This window comes from Manduca sexta, chromosome 10 (assembly GCF_014839805.1).
Source record: "Manduca sexta isolate Smith_Timp_Sample1 chromosome 10, JHU_Msex_v1.0, whole genome shotgun sequence".
NCBI classification, from domain to species: domain Eukaryota; kingdom Metazoa; phylum Arthropoda; class Insecta; order Lepidoptera; family Sphingidae; genus Manduca; species Manduca sexta.
In genome coordinates this window covers 2,557,691-2,584,817 of record NC_051124.1, presented here as the reverse complement: position 1 = coordinate 2,584,817, position 27,127 = coordinate 2,557,691, and the positions used below count along the sequence as shown (strand labels likewise).

The 27,127-nt window shown below is 33.5% G+C and overlaps 4 protein-coding genes across 8 annotated transcripts in view; 3 read left to right on the top strand and 1 right to left on the bottom strand.

Annotated features, from left to right (window-relative positions):
- LOC115443872 (NPC intracellular cholesterol transporter 1) overlaps positions 1 to 3,684 on the top strand; it is a 75,177-nt gene extending 71,493 nt beyond the window's left edge. For both annotated transcript variants that reach the window (XM_030169457.2, XM_030169459.2), the window contains one exon: positions 316 to 3,684. In XM_030169457.2, coding sequence (XP_030025317.1) covers positions 316 to 449 — 134 coding nt within the window. In that variant the 3' untranslated portion in view covers positions 450 to 3,684. The remainder of the gene's footprint in view (positions 1 to 315) is intronic.
- Positions 3,685 to 3,737: 53 nt separating this feature from the next.
- Positions 3,738 to 19,759, bottom strand: LOC115443876 (sarcoplasmic calcium-binding protein 1). Of its 2 annotated transcripts, none has more exons than XM_030169466.2 (4): positions 19,513 to 19,759; positions 14,347 to 14,513; positions 12,251 to 12,484; positions 3,738 to 5,689 (listed from the first exon to the last, which is right to left on the bottom strand). In XM_030169466.2, the coding sequence occupies exons 1-4, from the start codon at positions 19,562 to 19,564 to the stop codon at positions 5,567 to 5,569; spliced, it is 576 nt and encodes a 191-aa protein (XP_030025326.1). In that variant the 5' UTR covers positions 19,565 to 19,759; the 3' UTR covers positions 3,738 to 5,566. The 2 variants fall into 2 exon arrangements, with proteins under 2 accessions (XP_030025326.1, XP_030025325.1); XM_030169465.2 differs by having other exon boundaries at positions 14,335 to 14,513; positions 19,513 to 19,758.
- Positions 19,760 to 20,424: 665 nt separating this feature from the next.
- On the top strand, positions 20,425 to 21,902 carry LOC115443875 (thioredoxin domain-containing protein 15). Its single transcript, XM_030169464.2, has 2 exons — positions 20,425 to 20,581; positions 21,028 to 21,902. Exons 1-2 carry the CDS (start codon positions 20,530 to 20,532, stop codon positions 21,858 to 21,860), a joined length of 885 nt encoding a protein of 294 aa, XP_030025324.1. The 5' UTR covers positions 20,425 to 20,529; the 3' UTR covers positions 21,861 to 21,902.
- Positions 21,903 to 22,233: 331 nt separating this feature from the next.
- LOC115443874 (glyoxylate reductase/hydroxypyruvate reductase) lies at positions 22,234 to 26,068 on the top strand. Of its 3 annotated transcripts, XM_030169462.2 has the most exons (4): positions 22,234 to 22,332; positions 22,601 to 22,733; positions 23,809 to 24,070; positions 25,354 to 26,068. In XM_030169462.2, the coding sequence occupies exons 2-4, from the start codon at positions 22,654 to 22,656 to the stop codon at positions 25,987 to 25,989; spliced, it is 978 nt and encodes a 325-aa protein (XP_030025322.1). In that variant the 5' UTR covers positions 22,234 to 22,332; positions 22,601 to 22,653; the 3' UTR covers positions 25,990 to 26,068. The 3 variants fall into 3 exon arrangements, with proteins under 3 accessions (XP_030025322.1, XP_030025321.1, XP_037292936.1); XM_030169461.2 differs by lacking the exon at positions 22,234 to 22,332 and having other exon boundaries at positions 22,335 to 22,733; XM_037437039.1 differs by lacking the exons at positions 22,234 to 22,332; positions 22,601 to 22,733 and adding an exon at positions 23,261 to 23,380.
- The last annotated feature ends 1,059 nt before the right edge of the window (positions 26,069 to 27,127 follow it).

Below are 27,127 nucleotides of genomic sequence, written 5' to 3'. Positions count from 1 at the left end.
ACCAAATATTTTGTTCAAGTAACAATTGATTGCTTTTATACTTTTTAAAACTGATAACCTCAGATCTGTTATTACTTTTTTTTCAAATGACTATGAATGTCAACCAATGCACATTTTAGTTATTATTTTTTAAGCCCCCCAATGCTAAAACCTGGCTACGCCCGTGTTCTTCCATACTTTGATAATTGTACATAAATGTGCAAAGCGATAATATCGACAAAATACTTCAAATTTTCAGTCGAGTAGTTGATAGTCCCATTTGTTGTAGGCACAATGGTAAGTGACAGTGTTGTGTAAGGCTGTGATTGTGTTTAGGCATAACCCGGCGCCGGGGACGCTGGCGTGTGTTGTCGCGGCGCGGCCCCACCTACGGCAGTCTAGACTCGACGGCGAGCGAGGTCCGACCCTCCGGCAGCGGTCTCATCAACGGCTTCACCGAGGAGATGTGACCAGCGCGGCTGGCAGTCGGAAACTGAGATTTACATTTGATTGGTCCTTCACATCGCATAGTTCGAAATTGCCGATAGATGGCGCTGTTATTAATTGGTGAAGAGTGTCGTTTGATATTTTTCAAATTACAGTTATACCTAAATGTCTCATTATCTCATGTTCTCATTCAAGTAATTAGGCGCGTCTCACCCCTTACCAGACCTTAAAACATAAGGATTTCATTAAGAGAACGTTAGTGAGAGATATTAATATATTTTCCAATTTTAATGGAATGTAGTTAGTATCGAAAGCATACAAGATAATTGGTTGTTATGACACTTTGGTTTGACAAATATGTGGGTTAGAATGACTGATCATCACCTACCATTGCTTAATATAACGCCTTTGTAAACAATACATATCTTTATAAAAAAATCAAATGTAAATCTTAGTTTTGACGGATTTAGCAAATTTCTTAGGTAAGGACATTGGTAAAGTGACTTAGTGAAAGTAAGTAATCCTCATATATTGCCACGGAAGTAAATGTAAAAGACTAAGGGTAAATTTACATTTTTTACTCTTCAACTTTTACCAAAGACTTTTACCTCTGACTTAGATGAGGTTGTATCATTGGAAAGGTAAAGCATATAAATATGATCCAAATTGTATATAATTAATAAACAGCCTATAGTAGGCATGTTCAAATTTCTCTATATTATAATATATAACATTTAAAACATTAAACCTTTAATTCTTAAGACGTCATACAATATGATAGTTCTTTCCAGCTTAAAGCTTTTGATGCGTTTTTTATATCGACGAATGAAACTAGGTAATGGGATTTTAAAGTAACTAGACATAAATAAGTGGTTTGAAGACTTCCACTCGGTATTATAAGGCTTTATTACTATGAAAATTGTTTGAAATGACCGCATAATAATGCAATGATAAGAAAGGTCTATGTCGCACCGTGTTGGCGTGTTCTGGAATCTAGGCTAATAGATGGATAAAAACGGGTATGTTACAAATAGATTTGTGTGAAATTAGACTTCCACCTAGCTGTCAGGTAGGTATTTGAAATAAGGCAAAGAATTGTTGCTTTGAAAATGAAATCGTTTATGAATGGTACGGTTAGTATTAATATAATGGCTTAAATACATTTAAATGATGAGAAACTAAAGAATATTGGTATTTTGATCATTACACAAGCTTTTTATTAAATTGTGTAGTTGAATACTCGGCAAGGCTGAACTATTATTTTGCCTGTGCCTTTTAATGTCAATTTCTCGCTAAGATAAAGTGGTTATTGTTTTAAAAAACGTCTATAACCCCAGAAATTGAATAATAAATTAAATTGTGCGGATAATAATAGGGTTGACTACATTTCTTGGCTTGAGCAGGCCTTAATGTTTGTATATTCGAGTTGGAATGCAATTTATCGATAACTTTATAAGTAAAATAGATTTGGGTTTTAATTATTTAAGGAGAGATAAGTACGTGTGTCTGTGCGTTCTTGTTACAGTTGTTGTTGCTAGTTGCGTGTTGCATGGTACACTATATGCATTGTTCGTTGCGACGATGAGACCAAATTTTGTACGCGGTCAGAGACTTTTTAGTATGGAAGGATAATGTTTTTAGTATCGACGTTAGTTAAATACCTAGGTAATAGATGTCGAGAGACCTAAAATATATTAAATACATTTTTTGATATTACATGTTCGTAAAACTAGTGAAAATTAATATCTTCCGATGTAGTTTTGTTTCTGTGATAGCTTTTCGTTTAGATCTTAGTGCAAAGTTTTGTCAATTAACATTTAATGTCATTAATGATTTTTATCTTTGATATTTCTTTGCGCATGAGTTATCATACTAAAGTATTGAAGACAAAAATCAATAATAATTTTCATTGAATACGTTGCTGACTAAACGGTAACAACTGTGTACCGATATCACATTTTAATTTAGATCTCCACTGGTAGTTTCAAGTACCATTGTAATGTAAGGCTCGAAATATCTCCACATTAGGTACTATTTTTCGAAGATTTTTGTACATACTCACATTTTCTTGTCTGTAATATCCCGTAGTGTGCAGTACTTATGATTAGTGTCAAATTAGCAGCGACCATGAGTAAATTAATTTATTAATACGTATATGCTCGTGATCATGTTTAAAATGATGCCAATATGTCTTTCTTTTTTCTTTCATTATATCCACACAATACTTGCCTCAAAACAGAATTGTCGCGTTGCAGTCAAAATAGCACCACCTTCTGCACTTTGCAAGCGTGATTACAATAAACAATCCCAATCTTAATGTTCGATCTGATGCCGAAAATAAACCAATCAAAATGCGTCATTTGTTCGCATGTCAAAAATACTTTGCTATGATTGGTCCATTTTTGAAATGGATTGAAGAAAGCGATCGGAATCGCTTATTAACCACAGCAGTTAGAAATGCAGAATTCATATTCATAATTAAATTTGAATACTCTGAATTGCTTAGAAATTAGTAGATATTGATTCATATTTCTGAAACTGACTTGTGGATATCCTAAACTTTAAGGTGTTAGCTAATTTGCCACTAATCTATCTAGAATCTAGATTGTAAAATTAGTTTGTGTAAACCCTTCATTCGTTAACCTGTAATTTGCAAACGAAGATGTAACAGGCAAAGGAGTGTCATAAAACTTTGCGAAATAAAGCTGCCGTGTGCGGGACATATCTGGTTATTATATTGTAATACTCTTATATCTTCTAGATGGTAGTTATTTAATATCAGCAAGTTTTGTACGGATATTTGCCTGTTTAAGGTATATAACAACATACTTGTCATAGGGATTGATTATGGAATTATTAACATGAAATAACAAAACATTTATTCGTAATTAAAAATATTATTTTGCGTTATATTCAGTTGCTTTTATTTCTATATTAATTATTGGGAATTCAAAAGTACTTGGTGATGGAATTATTGCGTGAAATTGAATTAATAAATACATGTATTACTTCGTTCCAAAGACACAAATAAACATTTAAGACCTCAAGTAATTATTTTGAGAAATGATATTATTTAGAACATATTTTATGTAATAGAAACTAAATGTTTGAATTTGTTACTGTTATTGTAAATAACATTTTATTGTCATTTTATTACTGCAATGCGTGTAATGTATAGCATGTAAAGATAAACGAAAGCATTCAATGTTGTTTGTATATTTCGTGTATTAGAGTTTCTAATAAACTAATTGTAAAACAGTGCTGAGTTTTATTCTAATTTAATTTTATAATTAAGGTGTTATTAAAATCCATTTTTTATAAACATGTTTATTATCAAAAAGACCAGTATATACAAGCTCTTTCTTGAAAAATTATAATAATATAACATCATGACTAGCTTCGTTACACGAACACAATCCATACTTCCTCTGTAATTTCAATTTATTTCAAGCTGTTACTGTCGTCATTCAAACTCCCGGACGCCATGTTTTTTTACAACTGCAATGGCGCCGTCAATTATAGGTAATCCTAATTTTAATAATGATAATACGAATGGATAAATAATCAGGTTTATATAATTTTCGGTAATTCTCTTGACAATTTCTAAACAAAACTATTCCTTTTTGTATTTAGATATTTTTATGCAGGTATAATATTCTTCGGAATGGTTTCTATTGTATTAATCAATGAATTATTTGGCTTCTTAAATAATAAATGGGTACCTAAATTACTTTATATGTCATAAAATAGGTAAAAAAATGACATTATTTTCTAGCATTTCATAAAGTGGGTAAAAATATTATTTACAATAATTTTCATAGTATTCTAAACTATTGGTTTGTTTCAGCTAATTTTATCTTGTAATATTGATAATATCTTGGAAGTTCGACAACATAAAAAATAATAACAATCCTTAATAACAATATCAACATGAGTAATATAACACAAATAACACATCTTTATAATAATACTAATAAGTATATATACATAAAATGAACATACATGAACAATGTCTATTCTAAATGTATTATTTTTGGAAAGTAATTTGCGTAAAATGAAACGTAAAGGGACTTATTTTTAAATCATGATAGGTCTATGGAGACTCGCGCGATGCAGGGTTTGAATAATTTTACCGCCGTATTACAGCGATTTTGAAATTGACATTGCTATTTTTATTTCATTAATTAATTTAATTGTGTGGGTAATTTCCTGTCTCGGTAGATAGTCCTCTCAAAAATTCCACAATACGTAATTGTTTTATAAAAGTCTGTTATTATCGTAAATATTTATGAACGGCATACCGCATAGTCCACATGCATATTTTGGGCGCCATTACTGCATTATGTTTTGATAAATATCTATTTAAAAATTGTTTCCACGCGCCCGGTGCCAGAGCTTTTATTGAATATCACATGTTGCATCCATTGTAACACTTTTAGCATTTGCATTGATATATTTACAATATTCACAATTATTGAATACGATGAAACACAGAAGACAACTAACAGCTGTTTTTAATAAACGACCCCATTCTTAATATTCTATCCGATCCCAAAATAAACCTATAAAAAAGGCGTCCGTAAGCATGTTAAAAAAAAGGTTTGCTCTGATTGGTCTATTTTCGCAATAGATTGAAAGTGATTGGGTTCGTTAATTGAAAATGGGGGTAATTAAGTAATAATTTTGCATATTCAATGAGAATAGTACAAAATGCAGATTTATGAGTTATGAAGCTAATACTTACTCTGCTTCAAATATTTCAAACTATAAAAACTCTGCAATAAGTGATTTTCAAAACACTAATCTTTGCAAACGCGCCTGTAAAAGTAGTCACAATGGAAATCTCAGGTATTTTTAAAAGCTTCCGAATTTAATTATTACATCTAGGCACTACGCGCTAAACAGCCAAATGTAAAAGTTCCGCTATGGATACACTGTATAGGTAAAATAGCACACAATACGATTCTAATATTGTTGCTGGAGACGATTTTTTAACACAACATCGAAACGGTCCTCCATTAAATAATTTCTATCCTTTTAGCCTCACTGGCAAGCGATATAGAGTTTACTATATCATGTTAAATATATTAATCCTTTTTACATGTCCCTCGAGTTTAGTTATAACTACGTGCTACAAAATTTAGAACTCTAAAGGTCCGAACAGATGTATCGCTTCACAATTCTCGTTGGTGTTGCCCAAGAACTGTGCGAAAAGCTCCTGGTACCTCGACAATGTGAGACCGCCTCTTCTTCTGTCGTCGTCCTATGAAATAAATACAATATTAGACTTATTTTGCAACCTATCAGGAATGTAGTTTTGAAATAGATGCCTAAAGCAATGTTTTATTTTTAAAATTCTATTCATTCCGTTTTATGTGCCTATGGAATCTCAATGAACCCACGAAATACTTATCCATACTAGTACCAAATTTATATAGCTAGCATATTCATACTTCAGAATAAAACTATAATAAAATCAACATGATTTTTTTACGATTCAAACTTTTCGTTCACAGGTTTATCGGACACCGCGCTAACTATTGTACTACAGATTATAAAATAATATACAGTCTTTATTTTATCAGCATTTGCATCGTGTCTACGCCGGTTCGTCGCCTCCATAACTAATTTGCGACAACGATCGCGCGGGAATTTTATAATTGTGCCGTGAAGTAGGAAATGTGCACGCGTGGCCGGCGCGTCGCTGGCACCGCTCCAGGAAGAAAGCTCTCGTTAATGTTCTATTCATCTTGTTGCATAATTTTATACTATTGGTTTTTGTAAACGTGTTGACCCACCCGTAACACGATATATTTAGAATTTTAGTTTGTTTATGCCGTCACATACGAATATAACAATGTTTTATTTTTATGTAGTATTCGTGTTTAAGCATTTGTTTTGTTACGTGGAATTCTCCATCATTCATTTCGATGACATTTGGAGACGTTGACATCGAAAGACAATGCTACATTTCAGAAACAAAAATATCGTAAACTAGCTGACCCGACAGACGTTGTCCCGTCTTAACTATTAATTTGCAGCGCGCATTCTCTCAATCGCTGAAATTAACTTTTCTTAAATTTCCTAACGTTCCATTCAACTTCCTTAATTTTTTCTTTCATAAGATCCTTCTCCTGACAATAACAAACACAACAAAAAAAAAATAGTGAAATCAGTACAGCCGTTCACGCGTGATGGCGTGACCAAGGGAAATAGGGATTCATTTTTATATATATAGATAGATGATATGGTATGGTACTGCTAAGTAAAACAATTGTGATTATCATTAACTGTAAAGTTTTTGCTGAAATAGTACTGGATGAAATTTCGTCTAGAATCTTAACGAGATGAGTTCTAACGCTAAGATACGATTTTTTGTACAGAACGGAACCCAATCTTAAATTGAATTTCCACATAATCTTTACGAAACACCGAAAATTGAAAATTCTTTTCAGCAACGTTTGCACCGACCTTTCAAATCTGGTTATAAATTGAGTATAGGTAGGTAATCTTTCGACTCATTATTTGTCATTATGAGTAAATAAAGATTACGTTATCATTTTCTAAACAATACTATAAATAAGACACTTATACAGCAGGGCCGTAGCTAGGGGGGGGGGGGGGGCATTGTGGGGCAATGCCCTACCTTAAAATACTAATGCCCTACCTTAAAATAATAATGCCCGACCTTAATAATTAACAAAATTGTACAGTACTACTGAAAGATATGGAGCAGCGGTTTTTTTTATTTTAGGATTTGGAAGTTGGTCCCATAGTAAGAGTTATCCGTATTGATGGGTGAAATAACTCTCCTTTGAGATTTATGGGAATTTTGTCATAATTTGAATATATTACCTTAAGAATTACCTAAGTATAAAACCGCTTTTTTTTTGCTCACGTTAACGAGTAAAGAAAACCAAAAATCGATTGAGCAGATCAGATTTAGTAACATTTTTTATTTCCGCTCTGCTTGTAATAACAGCTGCCCTACCTTAAATTCAAGTCTAGCTACGACCCTGTTATACAGTAGGTAAGTAGTTATTATATTTCTGATGACTTCCCTTATGGTGTCTTTCTAGGGCCGGATCTACAATCGTTAACTCTAATGGAAACTAAAAAAATGTATGGGAATAAGATATCCTAACGAATAATGATAAACTAAGTTTTATACGCGTATCCTACTAGTTGCTTGTAATCCGCCATCTCGCTTGTTCCGCACCCTAGGCGCGTTTGACATCGGTTACAAGCTACTATTAGCGTTGGTGGCTATGCTGCGCGTGTCGAAGACTGTTCGCATAAAGATGGCGGTCGAAGATCGCTCGAGCTGGTCATTATTTTTGACAGTTTGAACAGTGAATGACTAATAGCCGTTTTCAATAAACGATCGCAATTCCAATCTTCAACCCAATACGGAGAGTGAACCAATTAAAATAACTCATTTGTAAGCATATTTAACCCGGCGAGCGTGTGGTGAAAAAATGTAACAAGGAGTATGAGGCAGGGTATGACATACCCCTTAAAAAAATTGGTTATAAAACTTGTTTCTGAAGAAGTATTATACTATTTATTTTTTGGTATAATAAGACAATACCATCATAATGCATTGGAAATAAAACAATCGCGCCATTTTAACAATTTTATTTTTTTACCTCGATGGAAATAAGTCACTTTGAATTTCAAACAAACACTTTCACGCCCGAATACTGAAACGCTACTCAACCAACCAACTTGTCTGAGGCCTACTTAAATTTAACAGGCTACTTAATTTAAATGGCATTCTCAAACGTACATTAAAAGATTTTACGGAAAACTCAGTTGAGGAGCAGTTAATTTGCTATAGATTATAAAAAGTTTGTTTTCGTTTACATAATTTTAATAAAATGATATTTATGTGTCGTTTCACGCAGCATAATTTATGAAACATAAAAAAAAAATCAAATAACGTAATACGCAGTTTAATTAAAAATGATTTTTAATTATTAAATTCTCAACATTGATGTAGTAAATACATTCCAACTTATTTATACTTGCCATTTGGCAGCATGATCAGTATTGACATAGTCACTTTACAAAAAAAAACTTCTGTATCTGTCAAATTTTCGTCAACAATTAAGTAAATCGTAGTGATTATTTTCTGTTTGTTAACAACATAATTCTTATTTCGTGTCTTACCACAGAAGTTTCTATTTTGTAATTATATAATCAATGCAGTCTGCAAATAACAAAACCCAAAAAATTGGTTGAAATGATACCTAAATAGAAAAACAAGAACTGCTGGATATAGTGAAAAAGTAAGTATTGGATTTATTTGGAGGCCCATCGAATTAAGAAAAAAGGGCATTGCTCGATGCGGGCTGCTTCCGACATTCAATCTGGAAATTTTTGCGGGAGGCCTTTGTTCAGCAATGGATATCATGTGGCTGATAATGTTTTTTTTTTGTTAAATAATTTTTAAAAATATATTTGTTTTATTGGCAGCTCTCGTGAGGAACACAAGCAGTGAGCTGAGGGCGAGTAGCCGGCTGTGAAGTGAGAGGCCGTGGGTTCTCTTGTATGATATATATAATCAATCAATAATTTATTCAAGAAATAGACTTCTGCAAGCATCTTCTATATATATGTACTATGTGTAGCAAAATGTCTGTAATAAAATTTTATATGTCTGATATATAAGAATTACAATTAAAAAATATAATAATTACAATATAGTTTTTTCTTGCTTCTCTAATAAATATTTCTTCATTCAGACATGTTCAGACTTTCAATAAAATTAAATTCCCTAAAAATTGTTACATACACACATAATAAAGCTAATCATCCTAGAAGGGGTAGGCAGAGGCACAACTAGTTCCATGATATGAGCGCAGGCACAACTAGTTCCATGATATGAGTACAATATGATGTACCATATTGTACTCATATCTATATATATGTACTATGTGTAGCAAAATGTCTGTAATGTAATGTTTATATCTCTGATATATAAGAATTACAATTAAAAAATATAATAATTACAATAAAGTTTCTTCTTGCTTCTCTAATAATTATTTCTTCATTCAGACATGTTGACTTTCAATAAAATTTATTTCCCTTAAAACTGTTACATACACACATAATAAAGCTAATCATCCTAGAAGGGGTAGGCAGAGGCACAACTAGTTCCATGATATAAGCACAGGCACAACTAGTGCCATAATATGAGTACACCATGATGTACCCAGATGACCCTTTGATAGGTGCCTGTGGTAAAAGAAACGAAGGGCAATAAATATCTGGTATTTCTTTTATGACCGGCTAGGCTGGATCAATATCCAGTTTAAATCAATATGATGAATGAACATTGCTGAAATGACAATTCCTGAATTAAAAAGCATAATTTAGGACAATTCCTGAATTAATGAACATAAATACTCTTCGAAAGTGTCTAATTTCTCTCGATTTCTTCGATTGACCCTATATTCTTCTTCAGACAGTGATGATAGTGAAGAAAAAAGACATTTTATTAAATCGAAAGAGAATATAATAACAACTAACACAACAATAAATATTTTAGCGTAAAGATTTGAGAGTAGTCGCAAGCACTCTCAAATTAATCTCAATTAACAGCCATATAAGGCGGCCTTAAATAGCTGTCAAACTTTAAGCAGGGTTTGTGAATACCGTTTGAAACAATAAGCGGACCTTAAACCTTCGTCGCCTTAAATTTAAGGTTAGGAAATAAGTGACGTTTCAGTATACCAATTTCAAAGATAACGAATGCTTAAATCCGTGAGGCCATCTTAAATATTTAAGTGGCGTTTGAGTATTCGGGCGTCAGTCTCTTAAAAACGAAAAGGAACTAAAGTAAAACCAGTTTTATGATAAAAAAAACTTAATCGTATGATAGAATATGAAATAATTTTCTTTATAAACTAAAAAAAATCACAAAAAAATTTAGGAACATCTTAGGAACTGGAGATAAAATCTGTGCAGTTTTTGCATAAAAACGTTGCATGCTCCACACTAATAGCCTTTCCTAAGCTTGTTCATGAGTATTTTGTCTTATGATTATTTTTGTTGGGGTAATGTCTACATCTAATAAAATGACCAGGAACATTTTGAGTCGATGAAAGTGATTCGTTGATCTGGGAAGAAATTCTCTGACGTATATAAATCGGAATATATATTTTTGTCATTTCACATCTTCAGGTGTTCGTAAACTAAAGCCAAGCCTAAGTTACGGATGAAATCGGTCCATTTAGTGTCTTTGCCCTGATTTTCACGAAACATAGGACCCCTGGGGGCCCGTGGGCCCCTCTCAGGGGATCCGCAAGTAAAATAAAAGAAAAACTATAAAGTGCACGCTTTTGCACTCTTGTATATCTAAAACATAAATACAGAAGTAAACTGCTAGTAAAAACAAATTTAAGAATCCAACTGAACAACATCAACCCAAACATTACGACTTTGGTCGCAAAAAAGGTCGCATAAGGTGGCATTAGTGGTCCGCACTAAACAAAAGTTTGCGAAACCCTGTTCTAGTAAGTACATCTTCTATCATGGACCGAAGTTGTTTTTTTTCTATTTTCAACATCCATTTTCTATTAAAATCTACAATTAAACAAAGAAAATAAGTTAAAATAGCAGAAAAAGCAATTTTAGTTTTGTCACACCAGCTATGAGGCGGGGTATCACGTACCCGAACTCAGTTTGCAAGCGTGTAACTCGAATGCAGGTTGCCGCGACACTGTGATCACGCCACTATTACCTTCCGCAACCCTGTAACTCCACTAGACTATAAGTTTTAAAGTCAGGCACAAAAAATATACGCCAGTAATTAACATGGGGGGTATGACATACCCCGCCACACGCTCGCCGGGTTAATTTATTTACATATTTATCAAAAAATATTTTGTTCTCATTGGTCCATTTGTGGGATAGATCGTAAAAAGCGATTGGGATCGTTTATTGAAAATGGCGGTTAGTCGACTTCGACTTCGAGCCTACTTTAGATAGCGCCGTATGCGGAATCCAAATTAATAGAGTAGCATACCAGTGGCAAACTATGGTTCGTATCTCAGTTACGTAGCTTGTGAATATCTTCATTAGAGAAGGTCATGTTGGCTCGGTTATGTCATTCTGACACATTTTGATTGTTGAATTAGACCGGCATCTTTTTTCAGGGGCTAGTATGGTCGTCGTTTTCCCGCGCTTAGGCCGTAAAATGTCAGACCATTTTAGTATTAAAGTAACTGTATCATGTAAACGTTATATTTTATAGATAGTGTCTATTATTAAATTTCACGGCATAAATATGAAGTATCTGCTTTCATTATGACGATGCGCCAAACCCGTTAGCCTCGTCACCGTCGTGAGGTAGCCTAGGTATTTCTAGAAAACCGCGTAAACTCATAAATACTGCCCGTGATTGGCGTGCCGCGTGGGCACCACAACGTTTATTATAAATTTGACGTAAAAACATATTGAAAGTATTTTTTTTTAATATCAAACTCCTATATTTTTGTAATCTCTTAAATCCTCAGAGATAACCAATTTGTCATCTATTTTATGCATTTCATATGTTGATTGAGATTTTCATAGGCAAAACACGGCCCTTATCTCTATTCCTTTCCTCTACTATCTACAACGCATAGATGGTTCCTTTAGTAGCTATTGTGGGTTATATAATAATCATATCATGGGTTGGAAAACTCGTTGAGAATAATGGATGGTTCCCCACTGCCTACCCCGTCGGCCTAAAATCGTGATGTGGGTTTTCGTTTGTTTTTGTATAGACGATGGACAGATTCTCAATCTGAAACATACTCGTAATAGTCATACTTACATTCAACAAAGAATAGAAGGCGTCATCAACAATCTTGATGTCTTCGAGCACCATCCTTTGGACACAGTCATATCTGTACTCTTCAATATTAATGATACCATCTGAATTCAAATCGATCATCCTGAAGTTAGTTTCTATAAACGCCTTCATAGATTGCGGGAAGTCGTCATACTTTCTCCCAACACAGCTGTTCATCACAGCCTGTTTGAACTCGTCAACCGTGATCATACCGTCCTGGAATGTTCTCGAAGGTTAGTATGAAGCAGTAAGTGATAGTAAATAAATCGAAGCGCAAAGCGAGCGCGTAGCTCTACCGTGCACTGTTACTTCTACTGAAGTGATATATTAGTGTCTACGTGCGTCTACTTTCTACAAATACATCGTTCATACACGGCACATTTCACTGGCTCTCTTTTACAAGGTCCGATGTTAATTTTTATTTATGTTGGAAGATAATATTTAAAAATATTATGATGGGAATCAGAAAGCAATAATTTATGGTGCCCCCTTTATTGTATCTTTCGAGATTGTTGGTTTCTTTTACTGAATTAGTTTAGATTCACGTGATATGCATAATTCAATTTGTGAAAAAAAAAATATAACGATAAACCTTGTCATAGTAAGCCAACGATTTGTAGCTATATGACACATTAACTTACAATGCTACGATTGCAATCTGAGATAAAACTAACAGAGTTTCTTTTGACAGTCAACAACGCCTATAACATTAAGTTCACCTATACATCATGCAAGGAGTACAGAAATAAATAATTACAATTAAATAAGTATATAATACCTATTGTAGAGTTAACTAAAGCTTTTATTTATCTTTTTATAGGAATTAGAATATAATATCGATGAGATTGTCGGCCCAAACAATCCATTAAAATAGAGAAAATCCTCTGGCAGTCTTGATTGAAATACTTATTTAATTCCTTGTCTGTTGAATGTTATTTGCAAATCTCCAAGATCATAAGGCATATCGACGTCAGTAAAACGTATAAATATTTATTGGATCATGTAATACGTTATCTAGAACGTAAATTGGTCGGTTGTGCCAAAATGTAGGTGTTTCCGAAAAGTCCCCGCTCAGCTGCTTCGACGTGTATAAATTCTACGCTATGAACTTCAGTAATTTGTTATGTAGAGAATAATTTGCATGGATTTGTGATTGTTGCATGTTTCCTGTATATTATTTGCCAATTTCTACGAATCTTAGCATAACGTACTTCACTGAACTTGACTTCATTTAGTAACGATAGAGACTATCTACCAGTAGTAGACAATCGTTTTTGTATTGAACTTGACAAGTTTTTAATTGCTTAAAACCTCAACTCTTTTTTTAAGAAGTCACTGAAAACAGTAGCTGTAAGGTGACTTTAGGTGACTTCTTGAACTGGATAATAATTTTTATGCACGGGACCACAATTTGATCTGATTTTTAACAAGATTTATGTGAGAAAAGAAACCGAATTTTATGGTTGTTCAATAAGAGATGCAGTATAAATAAATAACGAGACCGCAGCATCTATACCAAAATATAGATTATTCCTTACACGAAGTTCATATGAAGAACCAATTTACTAGAGAGAACCTGTTAATTTAATCAATGGTTTATTCTTTTTAGTTTGGCGTCGAAAAATCATATTTCAGTGATACACTGCAATACGCTTTAACAAACTTTCATGTTTGGCTTTCGGTCGAAAGAAAAAGGACACCAATATTACAAATTTGGTTTTAAAATAATTATAAGACTTTACATAAAATAAGAATTGAAATATACTGAGAAACAATTTTGAAAGGATAAGTAAAAAATGTTTCATTACCGTGTTTTCCAAAAAACTTAATGAAATTGTTTATGAAGATGAGATTACAAAAAAATGAGAAGAAACCAAGATCAGACAGGTAATAAAGCATTCAAGTTCTACTGAATTCAACAAATGAAGCGAAAAATATTCTGCCAATAGTAGTTCAATCTGAAGGCACTACAGATGAAGAAAGACAGAAGACAGAAAAAGATGAAGGACATCACAACATCGACGCAAGCGCAGCGTATCCGCGTATTGAGTGAGGGGATAACCGACATAGTCTGGCACCTTATCGAAGTCCGCCAGCTGGGCGATCTCTTCCCAAAGGCTGAGCATCACATGCTGGTACTTCTGCAGGCGAGCGTTGCTGCAGTCGCCCTTGCCTTCCAGGACACAATTACGAAGGGCCAAGCAGTGGAAGTCATGTGCGTCTAAGTAGCCGTTGTTGTCTATGTCTGAAATTGGAAAAAGGACAACTATTAAGCACATTTTGTAATTATAGTAAATAGTAATTATATACAATTTTGTCGGTAGTTTTAGACTTCTTGACTTGTACCATAGAATTGTTAATATTTATGCGTCTGTAACTATGATGTAGGTACATAATAATTAGAAATCCTTCAAAATCATACATTTTTTTTTTCGATAAAGGCGTTCTTTTCGAAAATGTTGTCAAGAGACAATGTTCAAATAAACCCTACTGTTCAAATAAGCCCTACTGTTGTCTTTAATAGCTTTTTGCTGGCAGTATGTAGTTGTTTACAATTCTGTCATACTGCGTACAGCCAAAAAGTAAAAATGTTGCTGCACTACAAACTGCATACAAAGTGCGTCTTCAAATTATGTCAAATATTTATAAATAAACATTACATACGATCCTAACATAAACCTTGACGTCGGTATTAATCGGTTGCAATAAATCTGGCATCGACTCAAAGAACTGGGGAGCAATTAACATTGTGCCAGAGTTTCATCCCTTTTACAAATAGTGTTGCCAGATACTTTGAATAACGGTTAACCATGATCAAACAACAATAAACAGGATGAAGTAAGCGTTGATGCGAGAATAGTTTCAATTAACGTTATACGTGACTATTGACGTATATTCTATAGACACGAACGTCCGTATAAACTATTTGTTCAAAATCTGAACTAAAATGGCAATCAAAACGTCACTGTTATAACCTATTTATTCACTTGAACAACAAATAATTTTACTTATTTGACTAATATTTTTTATTCAAATCCAGGTTTACACTTAGGAGTCGAGTTTTTATATCATGAGCTCTACTCCGTACACAACCACAAGCTGTCAATATTGACCATAATAAAGTCAGTTTGAATGGATATCAGTTCAAATCATTTGAACACAGTTCCGAACGCCAAATCTAATACATATTATATCGATGTACGTGACATTTTGATTTTACCAAATAGATAGATAATTATAATTTATAGATTAAGATATTTATCAACAACTACTAGGTTAGTTCGCGGGATATTAGAATAACACTTCCCGTCAGTTGTTCCCAACTTACAAGATGCAACAAGGTAATTTGCAGGCGAAAATAATAAAATATTTTTATTAATTTTGAATCTTACGACTTTGTTTTCATTGTAAACGTTTATTTAAACGATAGGAGCAGTTGGCCCAACCTTGAAAAAGAAACTATCTTAGCCAAAATATATGAGCCATTGTTTTGTTTGCATTGTTAAATAATTGGCGTTGACTAACGATATTAAATATGATTTATGTCATACATTTGTTTCCGTTTTCTTTGGCTGCAATTAATTGCCCGAGAGACCACTTGCACGGGATAGGTTGGTGCGATTTTAATTGTGCTTTTTATAGCAACGCATAGATCATTATGAATATAAGTAATTATTTTATATACTAGATATTTTAATTTAATATGGCATTGTTTTAGTTAGGATGTATAACTTTCTTGATGACTACGTGCCTATATAATTATCATCAGGTTTATTGTTACCAAGCACTTGTATTATAGGCTATGCTTTTGAATACTATATGTAATTGAGATTCTTACAGATTTCATGTTTTAGAAACCTTATTTTTGTGTGGCAAAGAAACATAATCATCAGTAGGTTCGAAACTTTTTTATGGAAATTTTTACTTGTTCTTCCAAATTTCACTCACAAAGTAATTTTAAACCGTGAATAAGGTTTAGAAAAAACGTTACGAACTCATCCATTACACATTCACCGAAATAAAAAAGTATAATCTTGTGATTCAAGAAATCCGTAATCATATTTATGAATCATAACAAACGTGACTAATATAAACACATGAAAACATTGTAGGTAGAAATGTTTCGTTTGAGGTAGGATATAATTTTATATCTCCCCGAGTGGCGACCACCTTAGACAAAGTGTTAAAACCCGCCATGGTAGCTTGCGTACGTATGTCGCGTTCCGGGATCAGACTGTATATATCCGATTCCAACTAGCCGGCATAATTATGTCGACTGTCGAGGGGTAATCATCTCTCGTCAGTTGACATTCTATTAAACCCTAATCCACTAACCCGTGCCCGTATAAAAAAATGGTAGTAATATAAAACACAAAGAAGTTTTTGTTTCTTTATGAAAGCAGATATAACTGCATCAACTGAAATGGAAATCTTTTCATCCATTTCGAAGAATCTATGCTGAATAAGTATATAGTTAAGTAATGAAGAACAGTGTTAAACAGACGCGTCCGGATAAGTTGATTGCGAAGATGGAGGCTTGATCTGCGAAAGGCCTGTGGCTTGATTTAGATAAGTCTTAAATAGACATGCATGTAACTGTAATATGTTATACAAAAATGAACCTGTATATACTTGTTAATCTGTGATTTACGGTTAAGTCACGTTTAACACCATATCAGACGGGTCTCTCCTTTATAGTGCTTTGATCTTCAATTCCATTAATTATATTATAAACGTGTGTTCATTTAGTCAAACCGTTTAGCTCTGAATGTAAAGAGAAGACAATTAGCATGTTATTTGAGCGTATTAATTGGCAGCTTGTGGGCGACGGAGATTGCTCAATGAGCCATGTATAGCCGACCTGCAGCCCGCCACTATCGGTTTGTGAGGGCGTGAAAACGGCTAATTGTGAAATCTTGGCAGGACGCGCCCGCCCGTAACGTACCTGATGATGGACGGGATTTCTGCCCTCTGCTCTCGAATATTACAATTGGCTTTGGAAATATACTTTAATGGCTTTGGGATTGATTGATTGGCGTTTCAAGAACATTGCACTACAGGATGTTTGGTCAGCTTCATTGATAGGTGGCAATTCTTAATTCCTTAGGTCAAATGTGGAGAATTTAAATTACAGGATTGATCCCTTTGTTTCCGAGGTGTGAGAATATTAACAGCAAATGTAGGTACGTAACAACTGAACTCCCTTAGAATTGGAGTCATGACGCTTTTAAGAAATCATGCAACCAAATCATTATCATAGAATACAATAATCAAGTAAGGTGCATCAGACATGTAAGAGTTAATGGTTATTATTTTATACACAGGTTATATCTTTTAGTTCTCTAATACAACGAGATATTATTCGGCTGCGTCTACTAATGATCATAACTAACCGAAATGGTTCCAAATGGCGCCGGAGATTTAGTACCAATTGTAGATGAAAGGCAATCCATTAACCGAGTTCGCCGCAATTGTTTTAAGAACTATAAACGCATAAAATTACGGTATCATATTTATATTTGAACAAATAGACGGTGTGAACGTTACGAACACTCAATAATGCGTCTTATGATCGTGTAATCCCGTCGCTGAGACTGCGCGAGATTTATAGATTTTAAAATAAAAATAACGTGTGTTTGGTTCAAGTCCAATGGGACACCTCACGGCGCGGCTGCTCCACTGACCGAACAGAATTGCTTTGCGGATATTTTAATACATTTCAATATATTGAACACATTTTAATAATGTTTGTTATACTGGCCGACGAATAAAATACTGAGTTGAGTAACATTTTTATACCTTCCAATCGTTTTTGGCTAAAAGCCGATTTTTTTTAGGTGTTTCGAAGGAGTTAATATGTGTATTGGGAGCAATTATGGCTTGTTTTTCTCTTATTTTAACTCTGAAGTATTTGGCCGAATTCGTTGTATTCTTTTGTTGACGTAGATTACCGCTTTTACAGGTTCCTTAGTCTTAATTACAAAAACCTGATGCTTTTTAAAAGGAAAATAGTAGATTTGGTCCTATTTAAAATGATGTACCTAGGCAATAGGCATTTAGTTTCTTATGCCTATGTCAGTTATAATATAAGTATAAGTATATTTATGTAAGTACCGTTTATAGAAGACGTTTTATCTCCACGATAAAATGACTGGGTAGTTGAATCGTTTCTAAACATTGAATCCGGCATTGGCGAAAGGTGAAGTTTTTTGGAAAGAGAATACGACAACATATTGGTATTCATATGCGTGAATGAGGCTAACAAATCGGTTTTATCATACGTTTTACATAAAAGAAACACAAAATTGAAGCTAGCAGGAATCGACTAATGTGGACCCACTGGAATCCTGTTGTTTATTTCACATTGCAAGCTTAGGAAAACATAAGATTTCAAGCGCTCAGAGACTGAACTTCTCACGTCGCGTTTCAGAAATTGCACTAAGAGGATATATTACCTCCAAAGTCTAGTCAAGATTCCGCGTTTCAGTCATCAGTAATAATCAGCAAGGCGGCCTTAGTGCTAACACTGACTTCCTCTGCCCAGATTCCCATGTTGGACTCAGGGAAAAAATCAAACATGGATGATATGTTTACAGTGGTTTTTAGGTTTTTTGCTGTGCATTTAGACACCATATATGTGTTTTTTATGGTTATATGCACCTTCTTATAAATGTATTTTACAATTTTGAGTTTCCTGTGATCTGTTCCATAAACAGGTTGAAGAAAATCCTTCCATGAGTAACAGCTCCGACTATGGCGAGGAGCAGGGCAGCAGATTTTTGCCTAGCCCTTTTACTCAGATGCTGCAGGAGGATTTGTGCGCTCAGCAATGGTGGGCTGGGTGGTTTCTCAAATCACCGCCTAAACCCGTCATTGCCTCCTGTGCGCCTACATTCTTCAGTCTAGTAAGTACCCGCAATATACTGAAAGCGTTTACGTTTTGGACAGAGGTAAAGAAATTACTAAACAGAATCTGGTATTTGTGACTGGCGGTAACTAACAGAAATCACTAATGGTTCTTTGCATTTTTGTAGACCGGCTATCATAGCAGAATTCGAGTTGTTACAAGCTAAAAACCCTGTGATTGTGTTTATAAAATGAGTTGCCGCTTTTTAAAAAGATTATAGATTTTCTAAGGCCTAAACTTATCGGCATGAATATTTATTGCAATTTCACCATGCAGAATCGCACCCTGAATAAACTTCAGTCATTGATATTTTATATTACGTGTATCTATCACTTACCGTAAAGGTATCTCACAACGAATTCTACTCGGTTATGCCACGAACACGCCATTTTTGTTAATTGTCAAGTCACTTTTATTTTTGTTCACACTTGTATAATGCGGTTCAGTTTAGTTTGTGCGAAGATAGGTACTAAAGGGTGGCGCGTCGGCGGCCGCGCAGCGACTGAGACTTTGGACTGAGATACATCGCCGCGCCTTCGGGACCATCGCGAACGTAAAACAATAAAACATTATGAAAGACACGTCATGACGCTCTACCCTGAAGTATACCATGTCGTAAAACAAACCGGGTTTGTTTATTATTTCGGTTGATAGCCAATTGTAAGATCTACGTTGAGGAATCACTCGTGGACCAACGGGGAATGTAATTTAATTAATTATTCATATTCCTATATTTTTTGCTATCTTTAATAAAATATATTAAGTGTTACTATCCTATATCGATCCTTTTATTTAGAGAAAGTTTAAGCAAATTGCTGATAAATTATGATATCATGTATACATAGCCTGCTCTATAATGCTATAGATCCTCTAACCCTAGTAACTCCTCGATGGAACAAAGGTACTAAAAATGTATAGGTGAGACGATTTTAAATATTGGCGCTTTTCCGCATACCACATGCAACTTAAAACAGCTTTTGCGTGAAATGAAATGAAATAGGCAACACGTTCCTTTTCTTTAAAACCTCTATGGATACTCATCACTGAGGCCTGTTAAAAATATAAAATTAAAGAACTTAAAATAATAATATAATATTTGTTATTTTCAGAATAATTTGAAAGTTTATCCAAAAAATAATTCATAATTATTACAGCCGTAAAATATGGAATATTGTTTAAAAAACATTAAGTTGAAATGAAATGGAATGTGAAACATTTTGTCTTTGTCAAATGTCAATTTTATATATTGTCAAATGAAAATTAAAAAACATTACATGAAAATTGATGAAAATAAATAATTTATCAGGGAAAACATTTAATTTGCGCAAAGTATAGCATTTAATACGTAATAGCAATGAATTTAAGCATAAAAAATAGTTATTGTTTAGTTATATTCGGTTTGATAGGTGAGTTATTATAAATTATATTTATAATTAGGCTCGGTGCGGCTTTTACCTATTTTTTATTAAATTTGCATTTTCTAATTGAGCATTGAATATTGCTTCGTCAAGATGATATGGCAGTTCTTTAACTGGCTATCAAATTCCTTTCATGTTGAAAAATACTTCCTATAGATATAGAATTATGTTTATAAACATTTTTTCTAATATTTTATTTTATTAGTATCAAATATCAATGCAAATAGCACTGTGAATTACTATCCGCAGCTTTAGAGATGGGAATCTTTTACTTTGTCTTACTAAAAACAAGTTGATTCTTATCAAATTTTTATGCATTTTATAATTATTTAATTTTATAATTAAAGTATAGTCTAAATAAATTTATATACTGATCCATTCACTTCATACATGAATATATCAAATATATCAAATGTTTAAATTCTGTCTTACAGCATTGGCAACAACAACCACACAATTTGATGTTGAAGATGAACCACAAATAAATCTAGAAGAGGATACAGATGAAGTCCCTAATGTTGACGAGTCAGAATCACTCCTCTCCAACGTTATATCTGATGTGAATAAAACTCTCACTAATATTTATAACACAGTAACATTAGCCAATGTCACAGCAGAGAATAAAACACAAACAGCTAATGAAACACGAAAGCTGGTCAAATGTAAAGAGATAATGTACGAACAAATTGAAGAAATAGAGCCAGTAGTAGAAATAATCAATGGAAGTCATTTAGCTAAGCTATTACAGATCAAGCCTGACATTACAAGCAGGGACATGGAGGCTAGTTGTGTGCTGGTACTGTTCTTTGCAAGAGCTTGTCCCTTCAGCGCTCATGCAGCACCACATTTTAATGCCTTAGCCAGATCATACCCAAGTGTCAAAATGGTGGCTCTGGATGCTTTAAAATACCAAGGAATTAATGCACAACATGGCATCATTGGAGTTCCTACTTTAAAAATGTTCCATAATGGTCGGCCAGTGGCTAAATACAATGGAACTGAATACAATATACAGTTGTTCAGTAAATTCGTACATACAATCACAGGCCAACAACCCCAGACATTGTTGGTCACATCAAAAGATTTCCAAGGCCCTGTGCCTAGTGTGGTTGAAAAGGAAACTGACTATTTCCTAATCTTGTCATGGCTGTTTATCATAGTGTGCTCAGTATACTATTTTGTTCAGTCCAAATATTGGCAAATGATTGTGGAAATGGTACAGAATAACTGGAGGGAATCAGAGGCTCAACATGAACATAATGATTAAATGTGTACATAAATAAAGCTTATTTTGTTTTTAATTTGACCTTTTTGGTGGTTTGATATTTTAGAAAAAAACAAATGTTTTGTGTTTAGTTTAACATAATATTGTTCCTTTTATGTAATAATTGGATTTTTGAACGAAGTGCCTAACTAAAGCATTAGGCATTTGAAGTGATGTTTACGTTAAACATATGACGTAGTATCGGTTATCGATATTGAACGTAATCAAAATCTAGCACATAAAAAGGGAATACTTCTACATAAAAATTGTATTTTTCCTTAAAAGTAGTGCCATACAAAAGGTAATGCATTTCTTTTACTTTATATTGAATATTTGTAAAAACGAAAGAAAAATCGATGTTAATAATTATTACAAGTTCAACCCTAGTTAAAACGTCACAGTGACGTATGGACACTTGATGAATGCGTGATTTGCATTACTTTTAAACATTTTTTCCGCCACATTTGTCGGCAATGTTAGTTTATTATTATATAATAATTCCAGTTAATTTAAACCCTTAATAAAATGAGCGCATTATCATTTATAAAGTCAACAAAAGGCAAGGTTTTGCTTGCCACTGTTGCTGTGTTACACTTGTCTATTTATTTCGCCAAACCTTCAATTTTCAAGGGCGATACTAGTACAAAAACCCAGACAGCGCCGCCGAAATACTTGCCGGATAATTAAGTGACCTTGTAAAAAGCGCGGAAATATCAGTAATTGTGTATTCATGTTTTGTAAAGGTGTGAAGTCACTCGCTCCGCGCTTGCTTCGTAGTGTTAACGTATCGAGGAACATGAGTGGTGTTGCGGGACATCAGGTGTACGTGACGCGGGATGACATGCCCGAGTGTGGTGTGGACTTGTTGAAAAAAGAGTAAGATAAAAATAATTCAATATAGGTTAGCAGTTTTCACAAGAATTGTGTTGCAAATAAATGACACTAAGTTTGTTATTGCGAATTTTGTACCATATTGAATTGTCGGCCTAAATATGTGTCCTTATATGAATTTATTACAACTGTATTTAAATTGAGTACATGTCTGGGAGAAAAAGTGATCAAATCTAATTCAACTTATTTTGTGTGGCTATATCATATAATTGTCACCCATTGGCCTCTAAAACACTTGTGTGTACATCTGATGTGAACTTAACATGCTGTAGTAATATAACTATGTAGTTAAAATATTGTGATTTTTATAAGTAGGTTGAAATATAAATATTTTCAGTATTTTTTTCTCATCTATTTATAAAATATTCTACAATAATAGAACAAGAATTAGTCAATTAATTAACTAACTATATTTTTTCTTAAAGTTAGAAATATGGGAATTAGAAGGGCCAGTGTCCTCGATAAAAATATTACTTTTTTGTACAAGCATTTGATAATTTTGGTCATTTTATGCATTTACAGTAGTATTAGGCTGCCTTAAAGTGTTTTGGATGGGAACCACTCAATTCTCAGATGGGCATGGAACAAACATCCGCACCCCTCTTTGTATCCCTACCACAAGGAGTCCAAAAGTATATATTTTTTAGTGTAATACATTCATTTATTGACATTAATGTGCTATTTACCTCACAGCTAGTATTTTGCTGGCACTTGAAAGTCGATACACTACAAATAACATTTTAGCTAGAAACGGAACAATGTTATCATTTCAAGTGTTTTATAGAAAAAGGACTTGGGTAGAATATACAAGATTATGTTTTTAATTATATTAAAAATGTATTTATTTATTAGAGTATTTTCACTGTTTCCTAACAATTTAAAGAATTTTAATGCTATGTGTTATCTTTTCACCATCTAATAATAAAGAATGACCTTGCTATATCAAAAACTATCTATTTTTATATTTAATATGCACAAACACCTTTAGTCTACTCCATATATTATCATAAATTCAATGACCTTTAATTATTTATTAAGGAACAAAAACCTGTTATTTCAGATGTGATGTAAAGTTATGGAATCATTCCTCTCCAATACCAAGAGCAGAGCTGTTAAAGGCGGTTGCAGGAGTAAACGGTATCTACTGCTCTCTCAATGACAAGATTGACCAGGAGCTGCTGGAAGCAGCTGGGCCGGGGTTGAAGGTGGTGGCCACAATTTCTGTAGGCCATGACCATATTGATGTGGCAGAGTGTAGGAAGAGAGGAGTCAAGATTGGTTATACTCCAGATGTGCTCACAGATGCCACTGCTGAGCTTACTGTGAGTAAATATATGTAAAAAAAATATTCTTCACTTAATGATCAATATATCATCATTCAGCCTCAATATATCATTTTTACTTCAGATATTTATTTATTTATCAGGCAAGCAGTAATAAGAAACTGTTAAGCACTTTCATTCTGCTAATCTATAACTGTTTTTTAAATGCGCAATGAATTTTGTCTCTTCTGGAATATATTGGTATTTCTAGCTAACACTGCATCTTCAGGTAGCTTGTTCCATATTAAACTTTTATTTTTAACAAATCTTACATATTATACATCCTTGTCTTCAGTATGTTATAGTTAGTCTCTGACTATAAGGGCGTGCTGTCTGGAATAGATTGCTTCTTAGCGATAAGCCTATCTTAGCACATTTTTTTTAAATGTGGTGTACAATAGTGTTTACATTAATTAATTTATACATCATCCTTTGATTGAGAATAGAAATAACATAGTTTTGTGGAAGATTTTTCATTTTTAAAACAAAATGAAATAAAATGCTTTATTCATCACAGTTGCACTTATGATAAGCCAAGTTACATGAGAATATTTAATTATAATTAAATTATCTAATAATAATTTCCCGAATTATGTCACTTATATAACTACAGACATTTTATATTGGACATTATCCACAGTGGTATCCCTCTGAATATTAGTAAACTTATCTATTAAACAAAGGATGATTTGTACAGTTGCCTCAAACTATATTGTACACTGCACTATTCATATTTTGTTAAAATTTATACTGCATTTAAAATATAATATGGTTTCTAAAATATCTTATATTTTTAATGTAAGGTTTAAATGCTCCTTATTATATGCTAAAATGTCTGAATCCTTATTTCGTATAAAAACTACTCTGAATACAGAGTAATAGAATTCTTACCATGACAGTTTTTGCTATAGTTGCTGGCATTGATGGTGGGCAAAAAATTCTTTATGTTTTTTATCAAAATACTGACTGAGACCTTATCACTGTAGTATATTTTTTTGATAAAATACTGTACAGTATTTTACAAAGTAATTCATTGAATTTGTTTATTGTCTTAAGTTATTTTAAAGAATCAAATAAAAATAAAAAAGTTCTAATGCTTTAAATTACTAGATATGGATAGAAAAGTATTAATATGGAGTTAAATTCCGATACTAATAAATATTAAATATATTTAAAAAAAGAATGGGAGTTTGTTGTGCCGATATCTTGTATAAGCATTGAATACTTTTTATTTTATAAGTTATCTTTGTGCATTATGAAATAATTTTAAATTATCATTTCAGCTCGCCCTCCTTCTGGCCACATCCCGCCGTCTCCCAGAAGCCATACACGAAGCCAGGACTGGCGGGTGGGTGTCCTGGGCCCCAACATGGATGACGGGCCCCGGTCTCGCCGGCGCCACTGTGGGCATCGTCGGTTTCGGCAGAATTGGCCAAGGCGTAGCCCGCAGAGTGAAAGCCTTTAACACAGCCAGAATTCTGTATTACAATCGCAGTCGTAGACCCGAGGAGCAAGAAACAGGCGCTGTTAAAGTCAGTTTTGACGAGTTACTCGCACAATCTGACTTTGTAATATGCTGTGCTGCATTAGTACCTGAAACGAAAGAGATTTTTAACAAATCTGCATTTGAGAAGATGAAGAAGACCGCTATATTCGTTAACACAAGTCGTGGAGGGACGGTTGATCAGCCGGCCTTGATTGAAGCTTTGAAGACCAACACTATCCGGGCTGCAGGCTTGGATGTGACAACACCTGAACCTCTACCGTTAGACAGTCCCCTGTTTAAGTTAAAGAACTGTGTTATTCTACCTCATATTGGTAGCGCTGCTATTGAAGCTAGGAACATCATGAGCAACCTCACTGCTCAGAATATCCTGGCTGCTTTGAAAGGTGAACCAATGCCTGCAGAGCTTAAATAAATGTTACTAGAGCAATTAAATAAAAACAATTGTTACCAGTTAAATATTTTTATGAATAAATGACTTTTTAGTTATGTGTTCTATGAATTTAATGGCATGAAGGTTTTAAAGAGAATTATGAATGATGAAAACTGGATTCTTATTTACGTTTAGTTTAAAGTTTAAATCATATTTTTTAGTTATAATATATTGAAGTACTGCAAATAATTATTTATGTTCAAGGTCTATATAATAATGTAATGCAAAAAACACTATGATTTGCTTGATAATCAAAATATGGGTGGAGTACTTCAAGAACTATGACAGTTGTTTTAGTTAGTCGTAATGTATTTTTTATAGGAATCGAAGTATTTATGCCGTGGTTGCTGATATACCTTACAAAACTTCCCTTAGTATGGATCAAGCGTAGAACATAAATACTTCGTGGGGTCAAGTATTGCGTAATTTCAAGGGGTTTCTTTTTATAAGGAACTTAATTAAAAAGAAATTAAGTCAAGTAAAGTCAACGCTATAATATTTTTAAATCTTATTATCTTAATATAAATGCGAATGTTTGTAAAAAAAATTGAATATTTGTTAGAAATAATCGCTAAACTGATTGGCATGAAATTTGGCATACGTGTAGATATATCCTGTATTTATATATTATAGGCTATCTATCTCGATAATTTATTTCCGTGTGAAATAATTGGATTATTTATCTGTTTTTTAATTAGATGGCGCTGGCGTCGCACAGAGGGCGATAGATCGCAACAATGATTTAGGGATTTTTGTAGTAGGAAAATCTCACGCAGGTAAAGCAATACCTATTAAAAAATTTTTTTTTTATATTATAACAATGTTATGCCTATTGCAGTACCTACTAAGTCCGTATGAAAATATATTTGATATTGTTCAACTAACTGGGTTTTTTAAGTGGTTAATGTTTAAAATGTAAGTACTCAAATAAGTCTACACATAAAGAAAATAAAAATAAAATTAGGGGCGATATCCGGAGCTGCTGGACTAATTCTAAAAAATCTTTATCACAAAATTTTAATTTACTACCCCTTCCGTACTACAAATAAAGTCTACATTGAGGGCTTTTAATTGTGTTTAAAGCAGGTAGGGATTGCCCCTAGTCACTCAGGGTCCTATA

Coding starts and splice junctions, on each gene's coding strand:
- LOC115443874 (XM_030169461.2), top strand. CDS start 22,588: ATGTTTTGTAAAGGTGTGAAGTCACTCGCTCCGCGCTTGCTTCGTAGT. Junction 22,734..23,808: donor GTGGACTTGTTGAAAAAAGA/GTAAGATAAAAA, acceptor CTGTTATTTCAG/ATGTGATGTAAAGTTATGGA. Junction 24,071..25,353: donor ATGCCACTGCTGAGCTTACT/GTGAGTAAATAT, acceptor TTATCATTTCAG/CTCGCCCTCCTTCTGGCCAC.
- LOC115443876 (XM_030169465.2), bottom strand. CDS start 19,564: ATGGCGTGTTCGTGGCATAACCGAGTAGAATTCGTTGTGAGATACCTT. Junction 14,514..19,512: donor CGTTGTGAGATACCTTTACG/GTAAGTGATAGA, acceptor TTCCAATTTCAG/ACATAGACAACAACGGCTAC. Junction 12,485..14,334: donor TCGATAAGGTGCCAGACTAT/GTCGGTTATCCC, acceptor AGAACATTCCAG/GACGGTATGATCACGGTTGA.
- LOC115443875 (XM_030169464.2), top strand. CDS start 20,530: ATGAATTTAAGCATAAAAAATAGTTATTGTTTAGTTATATTCGGTTTG. Junction 20,582..21,027: donor AGTTATATTCGGTTTGATAG/GTGAGTTATTAT, acceptor TCTGTCTTACAG/CATTGGCAACAACAACCACA.